General features: G+C 54.6%; 1 protein-coding gene across 1 annotated transcript; it reads right to left on the bottom strand.

Moving 5' to 3' along the window:
* Nucleotides 1–882: 882 nt before the first annotated feature.
* LOC138368823 (uncharacterized protein DDB_G0283357-like) lies at nucleotides 883–3,633 on the bottom strand. The gene has a single exon (XM_069331526.1). The coding sequence runs from the start codon at nucleotides 3,631–3,633 to the stop codon at nucleotides 883–885; it is 2,751 nt and encodes a 916-aa protein (XP_069187627.1).
* Between the last annotated feature and the right edge of the window lie 15,379 nt (nucleotides 3,634–19,012).

The following is a 19,012-nucleotide window of genomic DNA, read 5'->3' as shown; positions in this document are numbered from 1 at the left end:
ATATTCCTAGGCCTAGTATAGTACACATATGTACTATATTAGGCCTCAGATAGCGTGACTTAGGCCTAGGAAGGCTAATTAGTTTAGTTTATCTTTATAACATAAGTAAAAAATCATTTTCCGTTTTGTCCAAATTCAATAGTACTGATTTCTACTTGCTAATTGTGTTGTACGTCGGTATATGTACTATGGTCTGGGCCTGACAGCTGAGTGGACTGCGCTTCGGATTCGTAGTCATAAGGTTCCCGGTTCGATCCCCCAGTGGAGTCGGAAACAAATGGGGGAGAGTTTCTTTCACCCTGATGCCTCTGTTCAGCTAGCAGTAAATAGGTACCTGGGAGTTAGACAGCTGCTACGGGCTGCTTCCTGGGGATGTGTAACAAAAAGGAGGCCTGGTCGAGGACCGGGCCGCGGGGACACTAAGCCCCGAAATCATCTCGAGAAGATGCTCCTCATCCTGCCTATCAGTACTACCAGACCAGGAGGCCGGGCTGTATTTTATTTTATATTATGTATATTGTATGTATATATATTATGTATTATGTATATATTATGTATATGTATGTATATTATAGTTTAGTGGGTTATCTTCTTGAGGTTATCTTGAGATGATTTCGGGGCTTTTAGTGTCCCCGCGGCCCGGTCCTCGACCAGGCCTCCACCCCCAGGAAGCAGCCCGTGACAGCTGACTAACACCCAGGTACCTATTTTACTGCTAGGTAACAAGGGCATAGAGTGAAAGAAACTTTGCCCACTGTTTCTCACCGGCGCCTGGGATAGAACCCAGGACCACAGGATCACAAGTCCAGCGTGCTGTCCGCTCGGCCGACCGGCTCCCTATTAACTGTGGTTAATAGGTTATTATATTATGGTTAAGTGTGTTCACATACTGCTTCTCACATGCTCTATGAGTTCCTCTGTGTTGATTCCTCTCATGTTTACCTCTGTTCTGAGCTCCTGTTGTTGTTCTGAACTCCTGTTGTTGTTCTGAGCTCCTGTTGTTGTTCTGAACTCCTGTTGTTGTTCTGAGCTCCTGTTGTTGTTCTGAACTCCTGTTGTTGTTCTGAACTCCTGTTGTTGTTCTGAGCTCCTGTTGTTGTTCTGAACTCCTGTTGTTGTTCTGAACTCCTGTTGTTGTTCTGAACTCCTGTTGTTGTTCTGAACTCCTGTTGTTGTTCTGAACTCCTGTTGTTGTTCTGAACTCCTGTTGTTGTTCTGAACTCCTGTTGTTGTTCTGAGCTCCTGTTGTTGTTCTGAACTCCTGTTGTTGTTCTGAGCTCCTGTTGTTGTTCTGAACTCCTGTTGTTGTTCTGAGCTCCTGTTGTTGTTCTGAACTCCTGTTGTTGTTCTGAGCTCCTGTTGTTGTTCTGAACTCCTGTTGTTGTTCTGAACTCCTGTTGTTGTTCTGAGCTCCTGTTGTTGTTCTGAACTCCTGTTGTTGTTCTGAACTCCTGTTGTTGTTCTGAACTCCTGTTGTTGTTCTGAACTCCTGTTGTTGTTCTGAACTCCTGTTGTTGTTCTGAACTCCTGTTGTTGTTCTGAACTCCTGTTGTTGTTCTGAACTCCTGTTGTTGTTCTGAGCTCCTGTGTTGTTCTGAGCTCCTGTTGTTCTGAGCTCCTGTTGTTCTGAGCTCCCTGTGTTGTTCTAAACTCCTTGTGTTGTTCTGAACTCCTTGTGTTGTTCTGAACTCCTTGTGTTGTTCTGAACTCCCTGTGTTGTTCTGAAACTCCCTGTGTTGTTCTGAGCTCCTGTGTTGTTCTGAACTCCTTGTGTTGTTCTGAACTCCCTGTGTTGTTCTGAACTCCCTGTGTTGTTCTGAGCTCCTTGTGTTGTTCTGAACTCCTTGTGTTGTTCTGAACTCCCTGTGTTGTTCTGAACTCCCTGTGTTGTTCTGAGCTCCTTGTGTTGTTCTGAACTCCTTGTGTTGTTCTGAACTCCCTGTGTTGTTCTGAACTCCTTGTGTTGTTCTGAACTCCTTGTGTTGTTCTGAACTCCCTGTGTTGTTCTGAACTCCCTGTGTTGTTCTGAACTCCCTGTGTTGTTCTGAGCTCCTTGTGTTGTTCTGAGCTCCTTGTGTTGTTCTGAGCTCCTTGTGTTGTTCTGAGCTCCCTGTGTTGTTCTGAACTCCTTGTGTTGTTCTGAGCTCCTTGTGTTGTTCTGAGCTCCTTGTGTTGTTCTGAGCTCCTTGTGTTGTTCTGAGCTCCTTGTGTTGTTCTGAGCTCCCTGTGTTGTTCTGAACTCCCTGTGTTGTTCTGAACTCCCTGTGTTGTTCTGAGCTCCTTGTGTTGTTCTGAACTCCCTGTGTTGTTCTGAGCTCCCTGTGTTGTTCTGAACTCCTTGTGTTGTTCTGAGCTCCTTGTGTTGTTCTGAGCTCCTTGTGTTGTTCTGAACTCCTTGTGTTGTTCTGAGCTCCTTGTGTTGTTCTGAACTCCTTGTGTTGTTCTGAACTCCCTGTGTTGTTCTGAGCTCCCTGTGTTGTTCTGAGCTCCCTGTGTTGTTCTGAGCTCCTTGTGTTGTTCTGAACTCCTTGTGTTGTTCTGAGCTCCCTGTGTTGTTCTGAACTCCTTGTGTTGTTCTGAGCTCCTTGTGTTGTTCTGAGCTCCCTGTGTTATTCTGAGCTCCTTGTGTTGTTCTGAGCTCCCTGTGTTGTTCTGAACTCCTTGTGTTGTTCTGAGCTCCTTGTGTTGTTCTGAACTCCTTGTGTTGTTCTGAGCTCCTTGTGTTGTTCTGAACTCCTTGTGTTGTTCTGAACTCCCTGTGTTGTTCTGAGCTCCTTGTGTTGTTCTGAACTCCCTGTGTTGTTCTGAGCTCCTTGTGTTGTTCTGAGCTCCCTGTGTTGTTCTGAGCTCCTTGTGTTGTTCTGAGCTCCTTGTGTTGTTCTGAGCTCCTTGTGTTGTTCTGAGCTCCATGTGTTGTTCTGAGCTCCTTGTGTTGTTCTGAGCTCCTTGTGTTGTTCTGAGCTCCTTGTGTTGTTCTGAGCTCCATGTGTTGTTCTGAGCTCCTTGTGTTGTTCTGAGCTCCTTGTGTTGTTCTGAGCTCCCTGTGTTGTTCTGAATTCCCTGTGTTGTTCTGAGCTCCTTGTGTTGTTCTGAGCTCCTTGTGTTGTTCTGAACTCCTTGTGTTGTTCTGAGCTCCTTGTGTTGTTCTGAGCTCCCTGTGTTGTTCTGAGCTCCTTGTGTTGTTCTGAACTCCTTGTGTTGTTCTGAGCTCGTTGTGTTGTTCTGAGCTCCCTGTGTTGTTCTGAGCTCCTTGTGTTGTTCTGAACTCCCTGTGTTGTTCTGAGCTCCCTGTGTTGTTCTGAACTCCCTGTGTTGTTCTGAACTACCTGTGTTGTTCTGAACTCCTTGTGTTGTTCTGAGCTCCTTGTGTTGTTCTGAACTCCTTGTGTTGTTCTGAACTCCCTGTGTTGTTCTGAGCTCCTTGTGTTGTTCTGAGCTCCATGTGTTGTTCTGAGCTCCTTGTGTTGTTCTGAACTCCCTGTGTTGTTCTGAGCTCCATGTGTTGTTCTGAGCTCCTTGTGTTGTTCTGAGCTCCCTGTGTTGTTCTGAGCTCCCTTGTGTTGTTCTGAGCTCCTTGTGTTGTTCTGAGCTCCTTGTGTTGTTCTGAACTCCCTGTGTTGTTCTGAGCTCCATGTGTTGTTCTGAGCTCCTTGTGTTGTTCTGAACTCCCTGTGTTGTTCTGAACTCCCTGTGTTGTTCTGAACTCCCTGTGTTGTTCTGAGCTCCTTGTGTTGTTCTGAGCTCCTTCGTGTTGTTCTGAGCTCCTCTTTCTGAGCTCTTCTGTTGTTCTGAGCTCCTTGTGTTGTTCTGAGCTCCTTGTGTTGTTCTGAGCTCCTTGTGTTGTTCTGAGCTCCTTGTGTTGTTCTGAACTCCCTGTGTTGTTCTGAGCTCCTTGTGTTGTTCTGAGCTCCCTGTGTTGTTCTGAGCTCCTTGTGTTGTTCTGAGCTCCCTGTGTTGTTCTGAGCTCCTTGTGTTGTTCTGAACTCCCTGTGTTGTTCTGAGCTCCCTGTGTTGTTCTGAGCTCCTTGTGTTGTTCTGAGCTCCCTGTGTTGTTCTGAGCTCCTTGTGTTGTTCTGAGCTCCTTGTGTTGTTCTGAGCTCCTTGTGTTGTTCTGAGCTCCTTGTGTTGTTCTGAGCTCCTTGTGTTGTTCTGAACTCCTTGTGTTGTTCTGAGCTCCTTGTGTTGTTCTGAGCTCCTTGTGTTGTTCTGAGCTCCTTGTGTTGTTCTGAACTCCCTGTGTTGTTCTGAGCTCCTTGTGTTGTTCTGAACTCCCTGTGTTGTTCTGAACTCCCTGTGTTGTTCTGAGCTCCCTGTGTTGTTCTGAACTCCCTGTGTTGTTCTGAGCTCCTTGTGTTGTTCTGAGCTCCTTGTGTTGTTCTGAGCTCCTTGTGTTGTTCTGAGCTCCTTGTGTTGTTCTGAACTCCCTGTGTTGTTCGGAGCTCCTTGTGTTGTTCTGAGCTCCTTGTGTTGTTCTGAGCTCCTTGTGTTGTTCTGAACTTCCTGTGTTGTTCTGAACTCCCTGTGTTGTTCTGAACTCCCTGTGTTGTTCTGAACTCCCTGTGTTGTTCTGAACTCCCTGTGTTGTTCTGAGCTCCTTGTGTTGTTCTGAGCTCGTTGTGTTGTTCTGAGCTCCTTGTGTTGTTCTGAACTTCCTGTGTTGTTCTGAACTCCCTGTGTTGTTCTGAACTCCCTGTGTTGTTCTGAACTCCCTGTGTTGTTCTGAACTCCCTGTGTTGTTCTGAGCTCCTTGTGTTGTTCTGAGCTCGTTGTGTTGTTCTGAGCTCGTTGTGTTGTTCTGAGCTCGTTGTGTTTGTGTTTCTCATCTGTGCTTGCCAATTATTGTCAAACCAGGAGCAAAATATTTTCCTCTTAGTTCCTTCATCTCTTCCTCTCTTAGGGACGGTGTCAATTTTCCTTCGGCTTTTCACATTTGCTCGTTATAAAGTCCATCGTGTTTAGTGCTGTTTTAATCCCAGTTCTATTTCCTTCTCTCTGACCTTTTGGTTCCCTCCTTTATGGGAGACTAGTTTTCCTCTTCTCTCTTCTACTTCTCTTGCCACAGCCTTCATACTAACTACATGATCAAAGAACAATACCAGTGGGTTGAGCTCTGGCTCTTTGGTCCCGCCTCTCAACCGTCAATCAACTGGTGTACAAATTCCTGAGCCTATTGGGCTCTATCATATCTACATTTGAAACTGTGTATGGAGTCAGCCTCCACCACATCACTTCCTAATGCATTCCATTTACTAACCACTCTGACACTGAAGAAACTTCTTTCTAATGTCCCTGTGGCTCATTTGGGTACTCAGGTTCCACTTGTGTCCCCTTGTGCGTGTACCGCCCGTGTTAAATAATCCATCCTTGTCACACAATGTGTGTGTGTACTCACCTATTTGTGCTTGCAGGATCGAGCATTGACTCTTGGATCCCACCTTTCTAGCCATCCGTTGTTTACAGCAACTGACTCCTGTCCCATTTCCTGACTCCTATGTGTGTGTGTGTGTGTGTGTGTGTGTGTGTGTGTGTGTTCATATATTAGTACTCGCCTACTAAAGCTTCCTTTGTTGAACTTCAGCTGTTGAGACACGTTTGTAAACCTTTAATGAGCTGAAATACTTATTTCCACATCATTTGAGTTCTTTATAGCTAGTTCCCGCTAGATTACAATACCTTTATATTGTGACAATGACGTTTATATCTAGTTCACAATATATATATCTTGACTTCACGCTGAAGCTCTGACAATGAAGTTTAGCTACTGTGGCTCACCTCAAGACAATCTATGTCATTTTCGTGCCAAACAGTCCATCCTAGATTACAACTAGTTGATTGACCCGAGTATTGGGTACGTTGCGATCATGTCTCCTATAGTGGTGTCTAACATTCCCCAGTAACTTGTACCACTAAGCTGGTGTCATGCACCTGGTGTCATGTAAGGACACACCAAGACCAGACCAGACTTGATTTAAGATGACGTGTTCCTTCCAAAGTCGTCATCAGATCTGGCAAGAGATACTCGGGACTCCTGGTAATGAAGGGCAAATTAAGTGAGGTGAAGGACGAGTGAGGCAAGACATGCAAAGTGAGGTGACGTGTCGGACTGGTGATAGTGACTGTAGACTTGAGAAGTGCGGTGAGGTGGTAGTGAGGTCAGACTTGTGAGGTGAGGTGAGGTGGTAGTGAGGCCAGACTTGTGAGGTAACGTGACATTAAGGCCAGACTTGTGAGGTAACGTGACATTGAGGCCAGACTTGTGAGGTAGCGTTGAGGCCAGACTTGTGAGGTGACATTGAGGCCAGACTTGTGAGGTGACATTGAGGCCAGACTTGTGAGGTGACATTGAGGCCAGACTTGTGAGGTGACATTGAGGCCAGACTTGTGAGGTGACATTGAGGCCAGACTTGTGAGGTGACATTGAGGCCAGACTTGTGAGGTGACATTGAGGCCAGACTTGTGAGGTAACGTGACATTGAGGCCAGACTTGTGAGGTGACATTGAGGCCAGACTTGTGAGGTAACGTAACATTGAGGCCAGACTTGTGAGGTAGCGTGACATTGAGGCCAGACTTGTGAGGTGAGGTGAGGTGATTGTGAGGGCCAACCATGTGAGGTGAGGTGATTGTGAGGGCCAACCATGTGAGGTGAGGTGATTGTGAGGGCCAACCATATGAGGTGAGGTGATTGTGAGGGCCAACCATGTGAGGTGAGGTGGCGGACGTATCAGCCACAGTATAACTGTGTATCGTGTGTCTGGATATCTCACCACAGCCCCGCTCCTGTGCCAGGTAAGTCCACTACGGGCTCACCATAGCCCGTGCTACTTGGAACTTGTTCCCAGTAGCTGAATCTATAACAACAACAACAACATCTGGATATCTTTTTGCCAGGCTTGAAAGAGTAGTACCCAGTGGCTTGTTCGTACCATATCACAGTGGATCTTCCCTCCGCTACTTTGGCTCTGTGGCGACCTCTGATGGTTGGGAGTATTTTCTTCTTGATTTGCTCCTTAATCTGTGAAAAACTTGGAGGTATTTGAACCTGTACAACAGTTAAAGCAGTGACAGTTTTTGCTAGTGAGTCTGCCTTTTCATTACCATCTATGCCAATGAGACTTGGTATCCAATTTAGGCTGATTGACAGCCCTAGATTATGGGCTTCTTTTCGTATATGTTGAATTTCTGTGATGAGTTGTATATTATCTTTGTGCTGACTGGATAACAATGCCTGGAGTGAAGATTTAGAGTTGGTGTGAGTGATGACATCATGTAAATTATTTTCAATTGTATAGTTTATGGCGTCCTTCAGGGCATATATGTCTGTATGCAATGTTGAGCACCCACTATTGATGCTCCAGTAAGCTTCATGGTTGTTAGTGTAAACTGCTGCCCCAGCACAACCTCTTTCTTGATCAACTGATCCGTCTGTGAAGATGAGAGTGGTTGTGGGTCTTGAGATGGGCTCCATTTGTCGTTCAATGACTGCTTTGAGCCTCTGCGAGTCACATGCTGATTTTTTAACTGGTAATCCTTCAATGATTATCTTTAGACTCGATTCTTCCCATGAAGGAGGCTGCCGAAAGTGTTGATATGGTCTATCTTCCCCTTTGTTTATAATGGTCTATTTCAAGTCCACTTTCTCCAGAATCCTGACCAAATTATCCGTCCATACACTTGTTCTATATTGAAGGTTTCTGTGAAGCGATTTATGTATGCTATCTTTGATTGACAATCTGGCGGTGGTTCCAACAAGTTTTGCTATTATGGTATTTACCCTCTCTCTCTCTCTCTCTCTCTCTCTCTCTCTCTCTCTCTCTCTCTCTCTCTCTCTCTCTCTCTCTCTCTCTCTCTCTCTCTCTCTCTCTCTCTCTCTCTCTCTCTCTCTCTCTCTCTCTCTCTCTCTCTCTCTCTCTCTCTCTCTCTCTCTCTCTCTCTTCACTACTCCATCCCACGTAGCTATGGGTCAATCCTCGTTGCAAACCTCTGCATCTTTTCAAGTTTGATTTTGTGCTGTTGTCGGTTGAGAGGCTTGAGGCTGGGGCTGCATACTGTAGGGCTGGTCTCACCAAGGTGGCGTCTATTGACGTGAATGGCTCATTTGAAGGTCAGTAACAGCTGGGTGATTGTTATCTTGTTAATGTGTGCAGAGTTGCAGGTGTTATATGTAGTGGGGGGGGGGGGGTTGTTCCCGTCTTTTGTTTTTATTTGTATCACCTTACACTTGCTGGTGTTGAAGTCTAGTAACCATTTTTCGTAATCTTTTCTTTCAATACTTTGACATCGTGCGTAAAGTTCGTAGCTGTGGTGATTCTGCCGCGTAGTTAGATTATTATCATCAAAGTAAACAAGCCTGTGTCATAGCCAGTCAGACTGTTCGTCCCTCACTGTGACTCTCTGACCACTGCCTGGAAGACACTCTTACTCACCTCTCATGGACTCTCACGCACCTCTACCCATCAACCTACCCATCACGATTCATCAACCCCCCCCCCCACACCCAACAAGCCAGCAACTTCCCCATAACCCCCCCCCCTCCTGCACAATCAGTGATGTAACAGCCAGTCAAGAGTAAGTGGACAATCTCTCCTAGTCTGTCTTAGTTTACAATTTGGCCCAGTCCGTCCTGGGAGAAGTAACGGAGCCCTTGCTACCCGTCTGAGATCCAAAGGGAAATTTGGCGTGAAATGAGGCCCCCCCTCACCCCCACCCCCTTACACACCCCTCACCCCCCCCTTACCCACCTCTTACCCCCCCTCATCCCCATTTCCCCTCTCAGTCCTGCTGCATTGATTGTTGCTGAAGGCACAGCAACGTCTCCCTGCCTCCCCCTGCCCTCAGAGAGGCAGGGTGAGGGGAGGCAGGAGCGGGGAGGGAGTTTTTATTATTATTATTATTTTCTACCACAGACGTGGCCACACATTTACAATGCTAACCAGCATATATACATTTTCTTCTGTCCTCCACGGACAGGGTTAGAGATGTGTTAAACATATAGTTCAAGGGTTTATTGAACACTCAACCACAGAAGGTGATTCGGTGCTTTTAAAATGCTAAGCTAACCTACATACGTAAATACACAGATACACAGATTTACGTATGCCCTACATAAAGTGTTCGATGTGTCTTTTACATAGTGTCATTAATGTGCATTTACAAAGGTGAAATGTAATTCTGATCAGCTTTCATATATACTTTATACACATACATATACATACACCCACACACATATACGTACATATACATATATACACACACACATGCATTCACATACATTTGTCTCTTTTACTCTAACAGGGTGAGATAGCTGATAGAGAAACTAATGTGCAATTAAGCACTTAATCACTGAAGGTGATTAAGGTGCTTTTACAAGCTCAGGTTATATAGTTACATCATATATATACATTGTATAATGATACATTACATGGTCAGTCTTGGATACAAGTCCAATATATCATCAAGTGTTCCAGTACTCATATAGTAATTACAGAGTTCAGCATACCTTAGCCCAGGAGGGCGAAAGTAAGTCAATATGGGACATTCTACAATATAATGTTCAAGAGAGTGCATGTTTTCTCTTTCACAAAGTTGACACATTGTGTACTCGACATTTGGGTTTTGAGAAAGCTGCCAGATACGTCTATATCCCAGGCGTATTCTGGCCACTATAACATCACATTGCCGGGTTCTTGTTCTATTAGTCCCATATGTGAATGTCTCCTCACGATATCTATCATAATATTTAATGCTACAACTTTCAGGTCTTTGAGAATTTGTTAGGTCGGTGAGATTTTCATTAGATATTTGTTTAAGTATTCTCTTTGTTACTGCTAATGAAACACCCATATCAATTTCTACCACTGGTTTTCTGCAGGCTGTCTTAGCAAGCATATCAACAGTGTCATGTCTTGAGATGCCAACATTTGATGGTATCCATAGGAATTTAATTTCAAATCTGTTTTCTTTAGCAGCTAAAACATTCATTCGAATATCACTGACTATTTTCTGGGTGTCACTACTATGTGCATTCAATGCCAGGAGTGCACTCTGCGAGTCACAGTATATAAGTCCACTGCCTTTGCCTTTTAAAAATTCAGTGGGAAGGTATATGCCTGCAAGTTCGGTTTGAGTTGTACTTGCCCAGTCATTGACGCGCTTCATTGCTGTATGTACGAGAGATGATTGTTCAAATATGTTACATGCACATCCGGTACATCGTCCACCTTCTTCTACAGAGCCGTCGGTATAGCACTGATAAACATCGTTACCCATACTCTGAGTACTTTCAGTGATGCTTTTCAGTGTTAACTGCTTTAATAATGTACAGTGCACACTATCTTTCTTGGGCGCATTTACAAAATCAACTGATAGATCCCAGTTATCCCATGGAGTAATTGGCTGATTAATCATTAGTTGAGTTGGGTACATATTTAATATTTTGATGGAGTTGCTACCTTGTAGAACCAAATTACATAATCAGATTTCGTTCTTCTTCTATAGACCTCAGGTGAGTGCAGCATATTAGAAAGTTTAGCTTGAAACTTCATGTGTTGTCTAGATCTACTCAATGCCTTCACGCCGAAAACTGTGCTAATAGACAAAATTCTCTCACTTATGGTAGGTAATTTTAACTCTGCTCTCATATTAACTATTCTCGTGGACTTTGGAGCCCCAAGGATGAGACGCATAGCTTCATTTTGCAAGGTTTCAAGAGATTTCAGCTCTTTGTCAGTATACAGTGTGAGATGTAGAGCATTGTAGTCAATCACAGAGCGTATAAATGATACATAAAACATTCTAGCAAGTCTCACGTTAAGTCCATGATTGACACCAACAAGGACCCGCAAGGGCTTTAATCTCTCCCAAAGTCTCCTCTTGAGAGAAGAAAGGTACCGAGGGTCGTTAATGGGGACACCAAGGTATCTGTAAGACTCGCAGTTCTCAAGTGCTCGCCCATCTATATGATAATTGGCTGGTGGAATACCACATGGAATGAGGGCACGAGTTTTCTGTACAGAGATAAGGAGACCACATTCCTCAGCTCTAGTAGCAAAAGCGTCGAGCAGAACTTGCATTCTAGGCTCGGAGGCAGCCTGTAAACATATATCAGCAGCATAACAAATGACAGTGTCTTCATTATTAGTTGGAAGATCTTTAATAAGTTTATGCATCAGAACGTTGAACAACAAGGGACTGAGGACCCCTCCTTGTGGAGTTCCCAGTTCAAAGTGTTTGCTCTCTGTGCGTTTAACACCATTAAACAAAACATATGCTGTTCGATAAGACAAATAGCCCTTTATCTATTTCAGTAATTTTCCTTGTATTCCCAGCTCGGCAAGCTGTTCCAGTATGATTTCTCAGTTTGCTGTATCAAAACCTGCTGCTAGGTCGGTGATGACTGTTTGAGGGGAAGGGAGTGAGGGGAGGCAGGAGCAGGGAGTGAGGGGAGGCAGGGGCAGGGAGTGAGGGAAGGCAGGGAGTGAGGAGAGGCAGGAGCAGGGAGTGAGGGGAGGCTGGAGCAGGGAGTGAGGGGAGGCTGGAGCAGGGAGTGAGGGGAGGCAGGAGCAGGGAGTGAGGGGAGGCAAGAGCAGGGAGTGAGGGGAGGCAGGAGCAGGGAGTGAGGGGAGGCTGGAGCAGGGAGTGAGGGGAGGCAGGGGCAGGGAGTGAGGGGAGGCAGGAGCAGGGAGTGAGGGGAGGCTGGGGCAGGGAGTGAGGGGAGGCAGGAGCAGGGAGTGAGGGGAGGCAGGAGTAGGGAGTGAGGGGAGGCAGGAGCAGGGAGTGTGGGGAGGCAGGGGCAGGGATTGAGGGGAGGCAGGGAGTGAGGGGAGGCAGGGAGTGAGGGGAGGCTGGAGCAGGGAGTGAGGGGAGGCAGGAGCAGGGAGTGAGGGGAGGCAACAGCAGGGAGTGAGGGGAGGCAACAGCAGGGAGTGAGGGGAGGCAAGAGCAGGGAGTGAGGGGAGGCAGGAGCAGGGAGTGAGGGGAGGCAGGAGCAGGGAGTGAGGGGAGGCTGGAGCAGGGAGTGAGGGGAGGCTGGAGCAGAGAGTGAGGGGAGGCAGGAGCAGGGAGTGAGGGGAGGCTGGAGCGGGGAGTGAGGGGAGGCAGGAGCAGGGAGTGAGGGGAGGCAGGAGCAGGGAGTGAGGGGAGGCAGGAGCAGGGAGTGAGGGGAGGCAACAGCAGGGAGTGAGGGGAGGCAGGAGCAGGGAGTGAGGGGAGGCTGGAGCAGGGAGTGAGGGGAGGCAGGGGCAGGGAGTGAGGGGAGGCAGGAGCAGGGAGTGAGGGGAGGCTGGGGCAGGGAGTGAGGGGAGGCAGGAGCAGGGAGTGAGGGGAGGCTGGGAGTGAGGGGAGGCAGGGGCAGGGAGTGAGGGGAGGCAGGGGCAGGGAGTGAAGGGAGGCTGGAGCAGGGAGTGAGGGGAGGCAGGGGCAGGGAGTGAGGGGAGGCAGGGGCAGCGAGTGAGGGGAGGCAGGGACAGCGAGTGAGGGGAGGCAGGGAGTGAGGGGAGGCTGGAGCAGGGAGTGAGGGAAGCAGGAGCAGGGAGTGAGGGGAAGCTGGAGCAGGGAGTGAGGGGAGGCTGGAGCAGGGAGTGAGGGGAGGCTGGAGCAGGGAGTGAGGGGAGGCAGGGGCAGGGAGTGAGGGGAAGCAGGAGCAGGGAGTGAGGGGAGGCTGGAGCAGGAAGTGAGGGAAAGCAGGAGCAGGGAGTGAGGGGAGGCTAGAGCAGGGAGTGAGGGGAGGCAGGAGCAGGGAGTGAGGGGAGGGAGGGAGTGATGGGAGGCTGGAGCAGGGCGTGAGGGGAAGCAGGAGCAGGGAGTGAGGGGAGGCTGGAGCAGGGAGTGAGGGGAGGCTGGAGCAGGGAGTGAGGGGAGGCAGGGGCAGGGAGTGAGGGGAGGCAGGGAGTGAGGGGAGGCTGGAGCAGGGAGTGAGGAGAGGCAAGAGCAGGGAGTGAGGGGAAGCAGGAGCAGGGAGTGAGGGGAGGCTGGAGCAGGGAGTGAGGAGAGGCAGGAGCAGGGAGTGAGGGGAGGCTGGAGCAGGGAGTGAGGGGAGGCTGGAGCAGGGAGTGAGGGGAGGCAGGGGCAGGGAGTGAGGGGAGGCAGGGAGTGAGGGGAGGCTGGAGCAGGGAGTGAGGAGAGGCAAGAGCAGGGAGTGAGGGGAAGCAGGAGCAGGGAGTGAGGGGAGGCTGGAGCAGGGAGTGAGGAGAGGCAGGAGCAGGGAGTGAGGGGAGGCTGGAGCAGGGAGTGAGGGGAGGCTGGAGCAGGGAGTGAGGGGAGGCAGGGGCAGGGAGTGAGGGGAAGCAGGGGCAGGGAGTGAGGGGAAGCAGGAGCAGGGAGTGAGGGGAGGCTGGAGCAGGGAGTGAGGGGAGGCAGGAGCAGGGAGTGAGGGAGTGATGGGAGGCTGGAGCAGGGCGTGAGGGGAAGCAGGAGCAGGGAGTGAGGGGAGGCTGGAGCAGGGAGTGAGGGGAGGCTGGAGCAGGGAGTGAGGGGAGGCAGGGGCAGGGAGTGAGGGGAGGCTGGAGCAGGGAGTGAGGGGAGGCAGGAGCAGGGAGTGAGGGGAGGCAGGAGCAGGGAGTGAGGGGAGGCTGGAGCAGGGAGTGAGGGGAGGCTGGAGCAGGGAGTGAGGGGAGGCAGGGGCAGGGAGTGAGGGGAGGCTTTAGCAGGGAGTGAGGGGAGGCAGGGGCAGGAAGTGAGGGGAGGCAGGGAGTGAGGGGAGGCAGTGGCAGGGAGTGAGGGGAGGCAGGGGCAGGGAGTGAGGGGAGGGTGGAGCGGGGAGTGAGGGGAGGCAGGGGCAGGGAGTGAGGGGAGGCAGGAGCAGGGAGTGAGGGGAGGCTGGGGCAGGGAGTGAGGGGAGGCAGGAGCAGGGAGTGAGGGGAGGCTGGGAGTGAGGGGAGGCAGGGGCAGGGAGTGAGGGGAGGCAGGGGCAGGGAGTGAGGGGAGGCTGGAGCAGGGAGTGAGGGGAGGCAGGGGCAGGGAGTGAGGGGAGGCAGGGGCAGCGAGTGAGGGGAGGCAGGGACAGCGAGTGAGGGGAGGCAGGGAGTGAGGGGAGGCTGGAGCAGGGAGTGAGGGAAGCAGGAGCAGGGAGTGAGGGGAAGCTGGAGCAGGGAGTGAGGGGAGGCTGGAGCAGGGAGTGAGGGGAGGCTGGAGCAGGGAGTGAGGGGAGGCAGGGGCAGGGAGTGAGGGGAAGCAGGAGCAGGGAGTGAGGGGAGGCTGGAGCAGGAAGTGAGGGAAAGCAGGAGCAGGGAGTGAGGGGAGGCTAGAGCAGGGAGTGAGGGGAGGCAGGAGCAGGGAGTGAGGGGAGGGAGGGAGTGATGGGAGGCTGGAGCAGGGCGTGAGGGGAAGCAGGAGCAGGGAGTGAGGGGAGGCTGGAGCAGGGAGTGAGGGGAGGCTGGAGCAGGGAGTGAGGGGAGGCAGGGGCAGGGAGTGAGGGGAGGCAGGGAGTGAGGGGAGGCTGGAGCAGGGAGTGAGGAGAGGCAAGAGCAGGGAGTGAGGGGAAGCAGGAGCAGGGAGTGAGGGGAGGCTGGAGCAGGGAGTGAGGAGAGGCAGGAGCAGGGAGTGAGGGGAGGCTGGAGCAGGGAGTGAGGGGAGGCTGGAGCAGGGAGTGAGGGGAGGCAGGGGCAGGGAGTGAGGGGAAGCAGGGAGTGAGGGGAGGCTGGAGCAGGGAGTGAGGGAAGCAGGAGCAAGGAGTGAGGGGAGGCTGGAGCAGGGAGTGAGGGGAGGCTGGAGCAGGGAGTGAGGGGAGGCTGGAGCAGGGAGTGAGGGGAGGCTGGAGCAGGGAGTGAGGGGAGGCAGGGGCAGGGAGTGAGGGGAAGCAGGGGCAGGGAGTGAGGGGAAGCAGGAGCAGGGAGTGAGGGGAGGCTGGAGCAGGGAGTGAGGGGAGGCAGGAGCAGGGAGTGAGGGGAGGGAGGGAGTGATGGGAGGCTGGAGCAGGGCGGGAGGGGAAGCAGGAGCAGGGAGTGAGGGGAGGCTGGAGCAGGGAGTGAGGGGAGGCTGGAGCAGGGAGTGAGGGGAGGCAGGGGCAGGGAGTGAGGGGAGGCTGGAGCAGGGAGTGAGGGGAGGCAGGAGCAGGGAGTGAGGGGAGGCAGGAGCAGGGAGTGAGGGGAGGCTGGAGCAGGGAGTGAGGGGAGGCTGGAGCAGGGAGTGAGGGGAGGCAGGGGCAGGGAGTGAGGGGAGGCTGGAGCAGGGAGTGAGGGGAGGCAGGGGCAGGAAGTGAGGGGAGGCAGGGAGTGAGGGGAGGCAGTGGCAGGGAGTGAGGGGAGGCAGGGGCAGGGAGTGAGGGGAGGGTGGAGCAGGAAGTGAGGGAAAGCAGGAGCAGGGAGTGAGGGGAGGCTAGAGCAGGGAGTGAGGGGAGGCAGGAGCAGGGAGTGAGGGGAGGGAGGGAGTGATGGGAGGCTGGAGCAGGGCGTGAGGGGAAGCAGGAGCAGGGAGTGAGGGGAGGCTGGAGCAGGGAGTGAGGGGAGGCTGGAGCAGGGAGTGAGGGGAGGCAGGGGCAGGGAGTGAGGGGAGGCAGGGAGTGAGGGGAGGCTGGAGCAGGGAGTGAGGAGAGGCAAGAGCAGGGAGTGAGGGGAAGCAGGAGCAGGGAGTGAGGGGAGGCTGGAGCAGGGAGTGAGGAGAGGCAGGAGCAGGGAGTGAGGGGAGGCTGGAGCAGGGAGTGAGGGGAGGCTGGAGCAGGGAGTGAGGGGAGGCAGGGGCAGGGAGTGAGGGGAGGCAGGGAGTGAGGGGAGGCTGGAGCAGGGAGTGAGGAGAGGCAAGAGCAGGGAGTGAGGGGAAGCAGGAGCAGGGAGTGAGGGGAGGCTGGAGCAGGGAGTGAGGAGAGGCAGGAGCAGGGAGTGAGGGGAGGCTGGAGCAGGGAGTGAGGGGAGGCTGGAGCAGGGAGTGAGGGGAGGCAGGGGCAGGGAGTGAGGGGAAGCAGGGGCAGGGAGTGAGGGGGAAGCAGGAGCAGGGAGTGAGGGGAGGCTGGAGCAGGGAGTGAGGGGAGGCAGGAGCAGGGAGTGAGGGAGTGATGGGAGGCTGGAGCAGGGCGTGAGGGGAAGCAGGAGCAGGGAGTGAGGGGAGGCTGGAGCAGGGAGTGAGGGGAGGCTGGAGCAGGGAGTGAGGGGAGGCAGGGGCAGGGAGTGAGGGGAGGCTGGAGCAGGGAGTGAGGGGAGGCAGGAGCAGGGAGTGAGGGGAGGCAGGAGCAGGGAGTGAGGGGAGGCTGGAGCAGGGAGTGAGGGGAGGCTGGAGCAGGGAGTGAGGGGAGGCAGGGGCAGGGAGTGAGGGGAGGCTTTAGCAGGGAGTGAGGGGAGGCAGGGGCAGGAAGTGAGGGGAGGCAGGGAGTGAGGGGAGGCAGTGGCAGGGAGTGAGGGGAGGCAGGGGCAGGGAGTGAGGGGAGGGTGGAGCGGGGAGTGAGGGGAGGCAGGGGCAGGGAGTGAGGGGAGGCAGGAGCAGGGAGTGAGGGGAGGCTGGGGCAGGGAGTGAGGGGAGGCAGGAGCAGGGAGTGAGGGGAGGCTGGGAGTGAGGGGAGGCAGGGGCAGGGAGTGAGGGGAGGCAGGGGCAGGGAGTGAGGGGAGGCTGGAGCAGGGAGTGAGGGGAGGCAGGGGCAGGGAGTGAGGGGAGGCAGGGGCAGCGAGTGAGGGGAGGCAGGGACAGCGAGTGAGGGGAGGCAGGGAGTGAGGGGAGGCTGGAGCAGGGAGTGAGGGAAGCAGGAGCAGGGAGTGAGGGGAAGCTGGAGCAGGGAGTGAGGGGAGGCTGGAGCAGGGAGTGAGGGGAGGCTGGAGCAGGGAGTGAGGGGAGGCAGGGGCAGGGAGTGAGGGGAAGCAGGAGCAGGGAGTGAGGGGAGGCTGGAGCAGGAAGTGAGGGAAAGCAGGAGCAGGGAGTGAGGGGAGGCTAGAGCAGGGAGTGAGGGGAGGCAGGAGCAGGGAGTGAGGGGAGGGAGGGAGTGATGGGAGGCTGGAGCAGGGCGTGAGGGGAAGCAGGAGCAGGGAGTGAGGGGAGGCTGGAGCAGGGAGTGAGGGGAGGCTGGAGCAGGGAGTGAGGGGAGGCAGGGGCAGGGAGTGAGGGGAGGCAGGGAGTGAGGGGAGGCTGGAGCAGGGAGTGAGGAGAGGCAAGAGCAGGGAGTGAGGGGAAGCAGGAGCAGGGAGTGAGGGGAGGCTGGAGCAGGGAGTGAGGAGAGGCAGGAGCAGGGAGTGAGGGGAGGCTGGAGCAGGGAGTGAGGGGAGGCTGGAGCAGGGAGTGAGGGGAGGCAGGGGCAGGGAGTGAGGGGAAGCAGGGAGTGAGGGGAGGCTGGAGCAGGGAGTGAGGGAAGCAGGAGCAAGGAGTGAGGGGAGGCTGGAGCAGGGAGTGAGGGGAGGCTGGAGCAGGGAGTGAGGGGAGGCTGGAGCAGGGAGTGAGGGGAGGCTGGAGCAGGGAGTGAGGGGAGGCAGGGGCAGGGAGTGAGGGGAAGCAGGGGCAGGGAGTGAGGGGAAGCAGGAGCAGGGAGTGAGGGGAGGCTGGAGCAGGGAGTGAGGGGAGGCAGGAGCAGGGAGTGAGGGGAGGGAGGGAGTGATGGGAGGCTGGAGCAGGGCGGGAGGGGAAGCAGGAGCAGGGAGTGAGGGGAGGCTGGAGCAGGGAGTGAGGGGAGGCTGGAGCAGGGAGTGAGGGGAGGCAGGGGCAGGGAGTGAGGGGAGGCTGGAGCAGGGAGTGAGGGGAGGCAGGAGCAGGGAGTGAGGGGAGGCAGGAGCAGGGAGTGAGGGGAGGCTGGAGCAGGGAGTGAGGGGAGGCTGGAGCAGGGAGTGAGGGGAGGCAGGGGCAGGGAGTGAGGGGAGGCTGGAGCAGGGAGTGAGGGGAGGCAGGGGCAGGAAGTGAGGGGAGGCAGGGAGTGAGGGGAGGCAGTGGCAGGGAGTGAGGGGAGGCAGGGGCAGGGAGTGAGGGGAGGGTGGAGCGGGGAGTGAGGGGAGGCAGGGGCAGGGAGTGAGGGGAGGCTGGAGCAGGGAGTGAGGGGAGGCTGGAGCAGGGAGTGAGGGGAGGCAGGGGCAGGGAGTGAGGGGAGGCAGGGGCAGGGAGTGAGGGGAGGCAGGGAGTGAGGGGAGCCAGGAGCAGGGAGTGAGGGGAGGCAGGGGCAGGGAGTGAGGGGAGGCTGGAGCAGGGAGTGAGGGAAGCAGGAGCAGGAAGTGAGGGGAGGCTGGAGCAGGGAGTGAGGGGAGGCTGGAGCAGGGAGTGAGGGGAGGCTGGAGCAGGGAGTGAGGGGAGGCAGGGGCAGGGAGTGAGGGGAGGCAGGGGCAGGGAGTGAGGGGAAGCAGGAGCAGGAAGTGAGGGGAGGCTGGAGCAGGGAGTGAGGGGAGGCAGGAGCAGGGAGTGAGGGGAGGGAGGGAGTGATGGGAGGCTGGAGCAGGGCGTGAGGGGAGGCTGGAGCAGGGAGTGAGGGGAGGCTGGAGCAGGGAGTGAGGGGAGGCTGGAGCAGGGAGTGAGGGGAGGCAGGGGCAGGGAGTGAGGGGAGGCAGGGAGTGAGGGGAGGCTGGAGCAGGGAGTGAGGGGAGGCAGGAGCAGGGAGTGAGGGGAGGCTGGAGCAGGGAGTGAGGGGAGGCTGGAGCAGGGAGTGAGGGGAGGCAGGGGCAGGGAGTGAGGGGAGGCTGGAGCAGGGAGTGAGGGGAGGCAGGGGCAGGGAGTGAGGGGAGGCAGGGAGTGAGGGCAGGCAGTGGCAGGGAGTGAGGGGAGGCAGGGGCAGGGAGTGAGGGGAGGGTGGAGCAGGGAGTGAGGGGAGGCAGGGGCAGGGAGTGAGGGGAGGCTGGAGCAGGGAGTGAGGGGAGGCTGGAGGAGGGAGTGAGGGGAGGCAGGGGCAGGGAGTGAGGGGAGGCAGGGGCAGGGAGTGAGGGGAGGCAGGGGCAGGGAGTGAGGGGAGGCAGGAGCAGGGAGTGAGGGGAGGCAGGGGCAGGGAGTGAGGGGAGGCTGGAGCAGGGAGTGAGGGAAGCAGGAGCAGGGAGTGAGGGGAGGCTGGAGCAGGGAGTGAGGGGAGGCAGGAGCAGGGAGTGAGGGGAGGCTGGAGCAGGGAGTGAGGGGAGGCAGGGGCAGGGAGTG

Source organism: Procambarus clarkii, chromosome 26, assembly GCF_040958095.1.
Source record: "Procambarus clarkii isolate CNS0578487 chromosome 26, FALCON_Pclarkii_2.0, whole genome shotgun sequence".
NCBI classification, from domain to species: domain Eukaryota; kingdom Metazoa; phylum Arthropoda; class Malacostraca; order Decapoda; family Cambaridae; genus Procambarus; species Procambarus clarkii.
The sequence above is the reverse complement of the archived record's forward strand: the minus strand, read 5'-3'. Positions and strand labels throughout refer to the sequence as shown.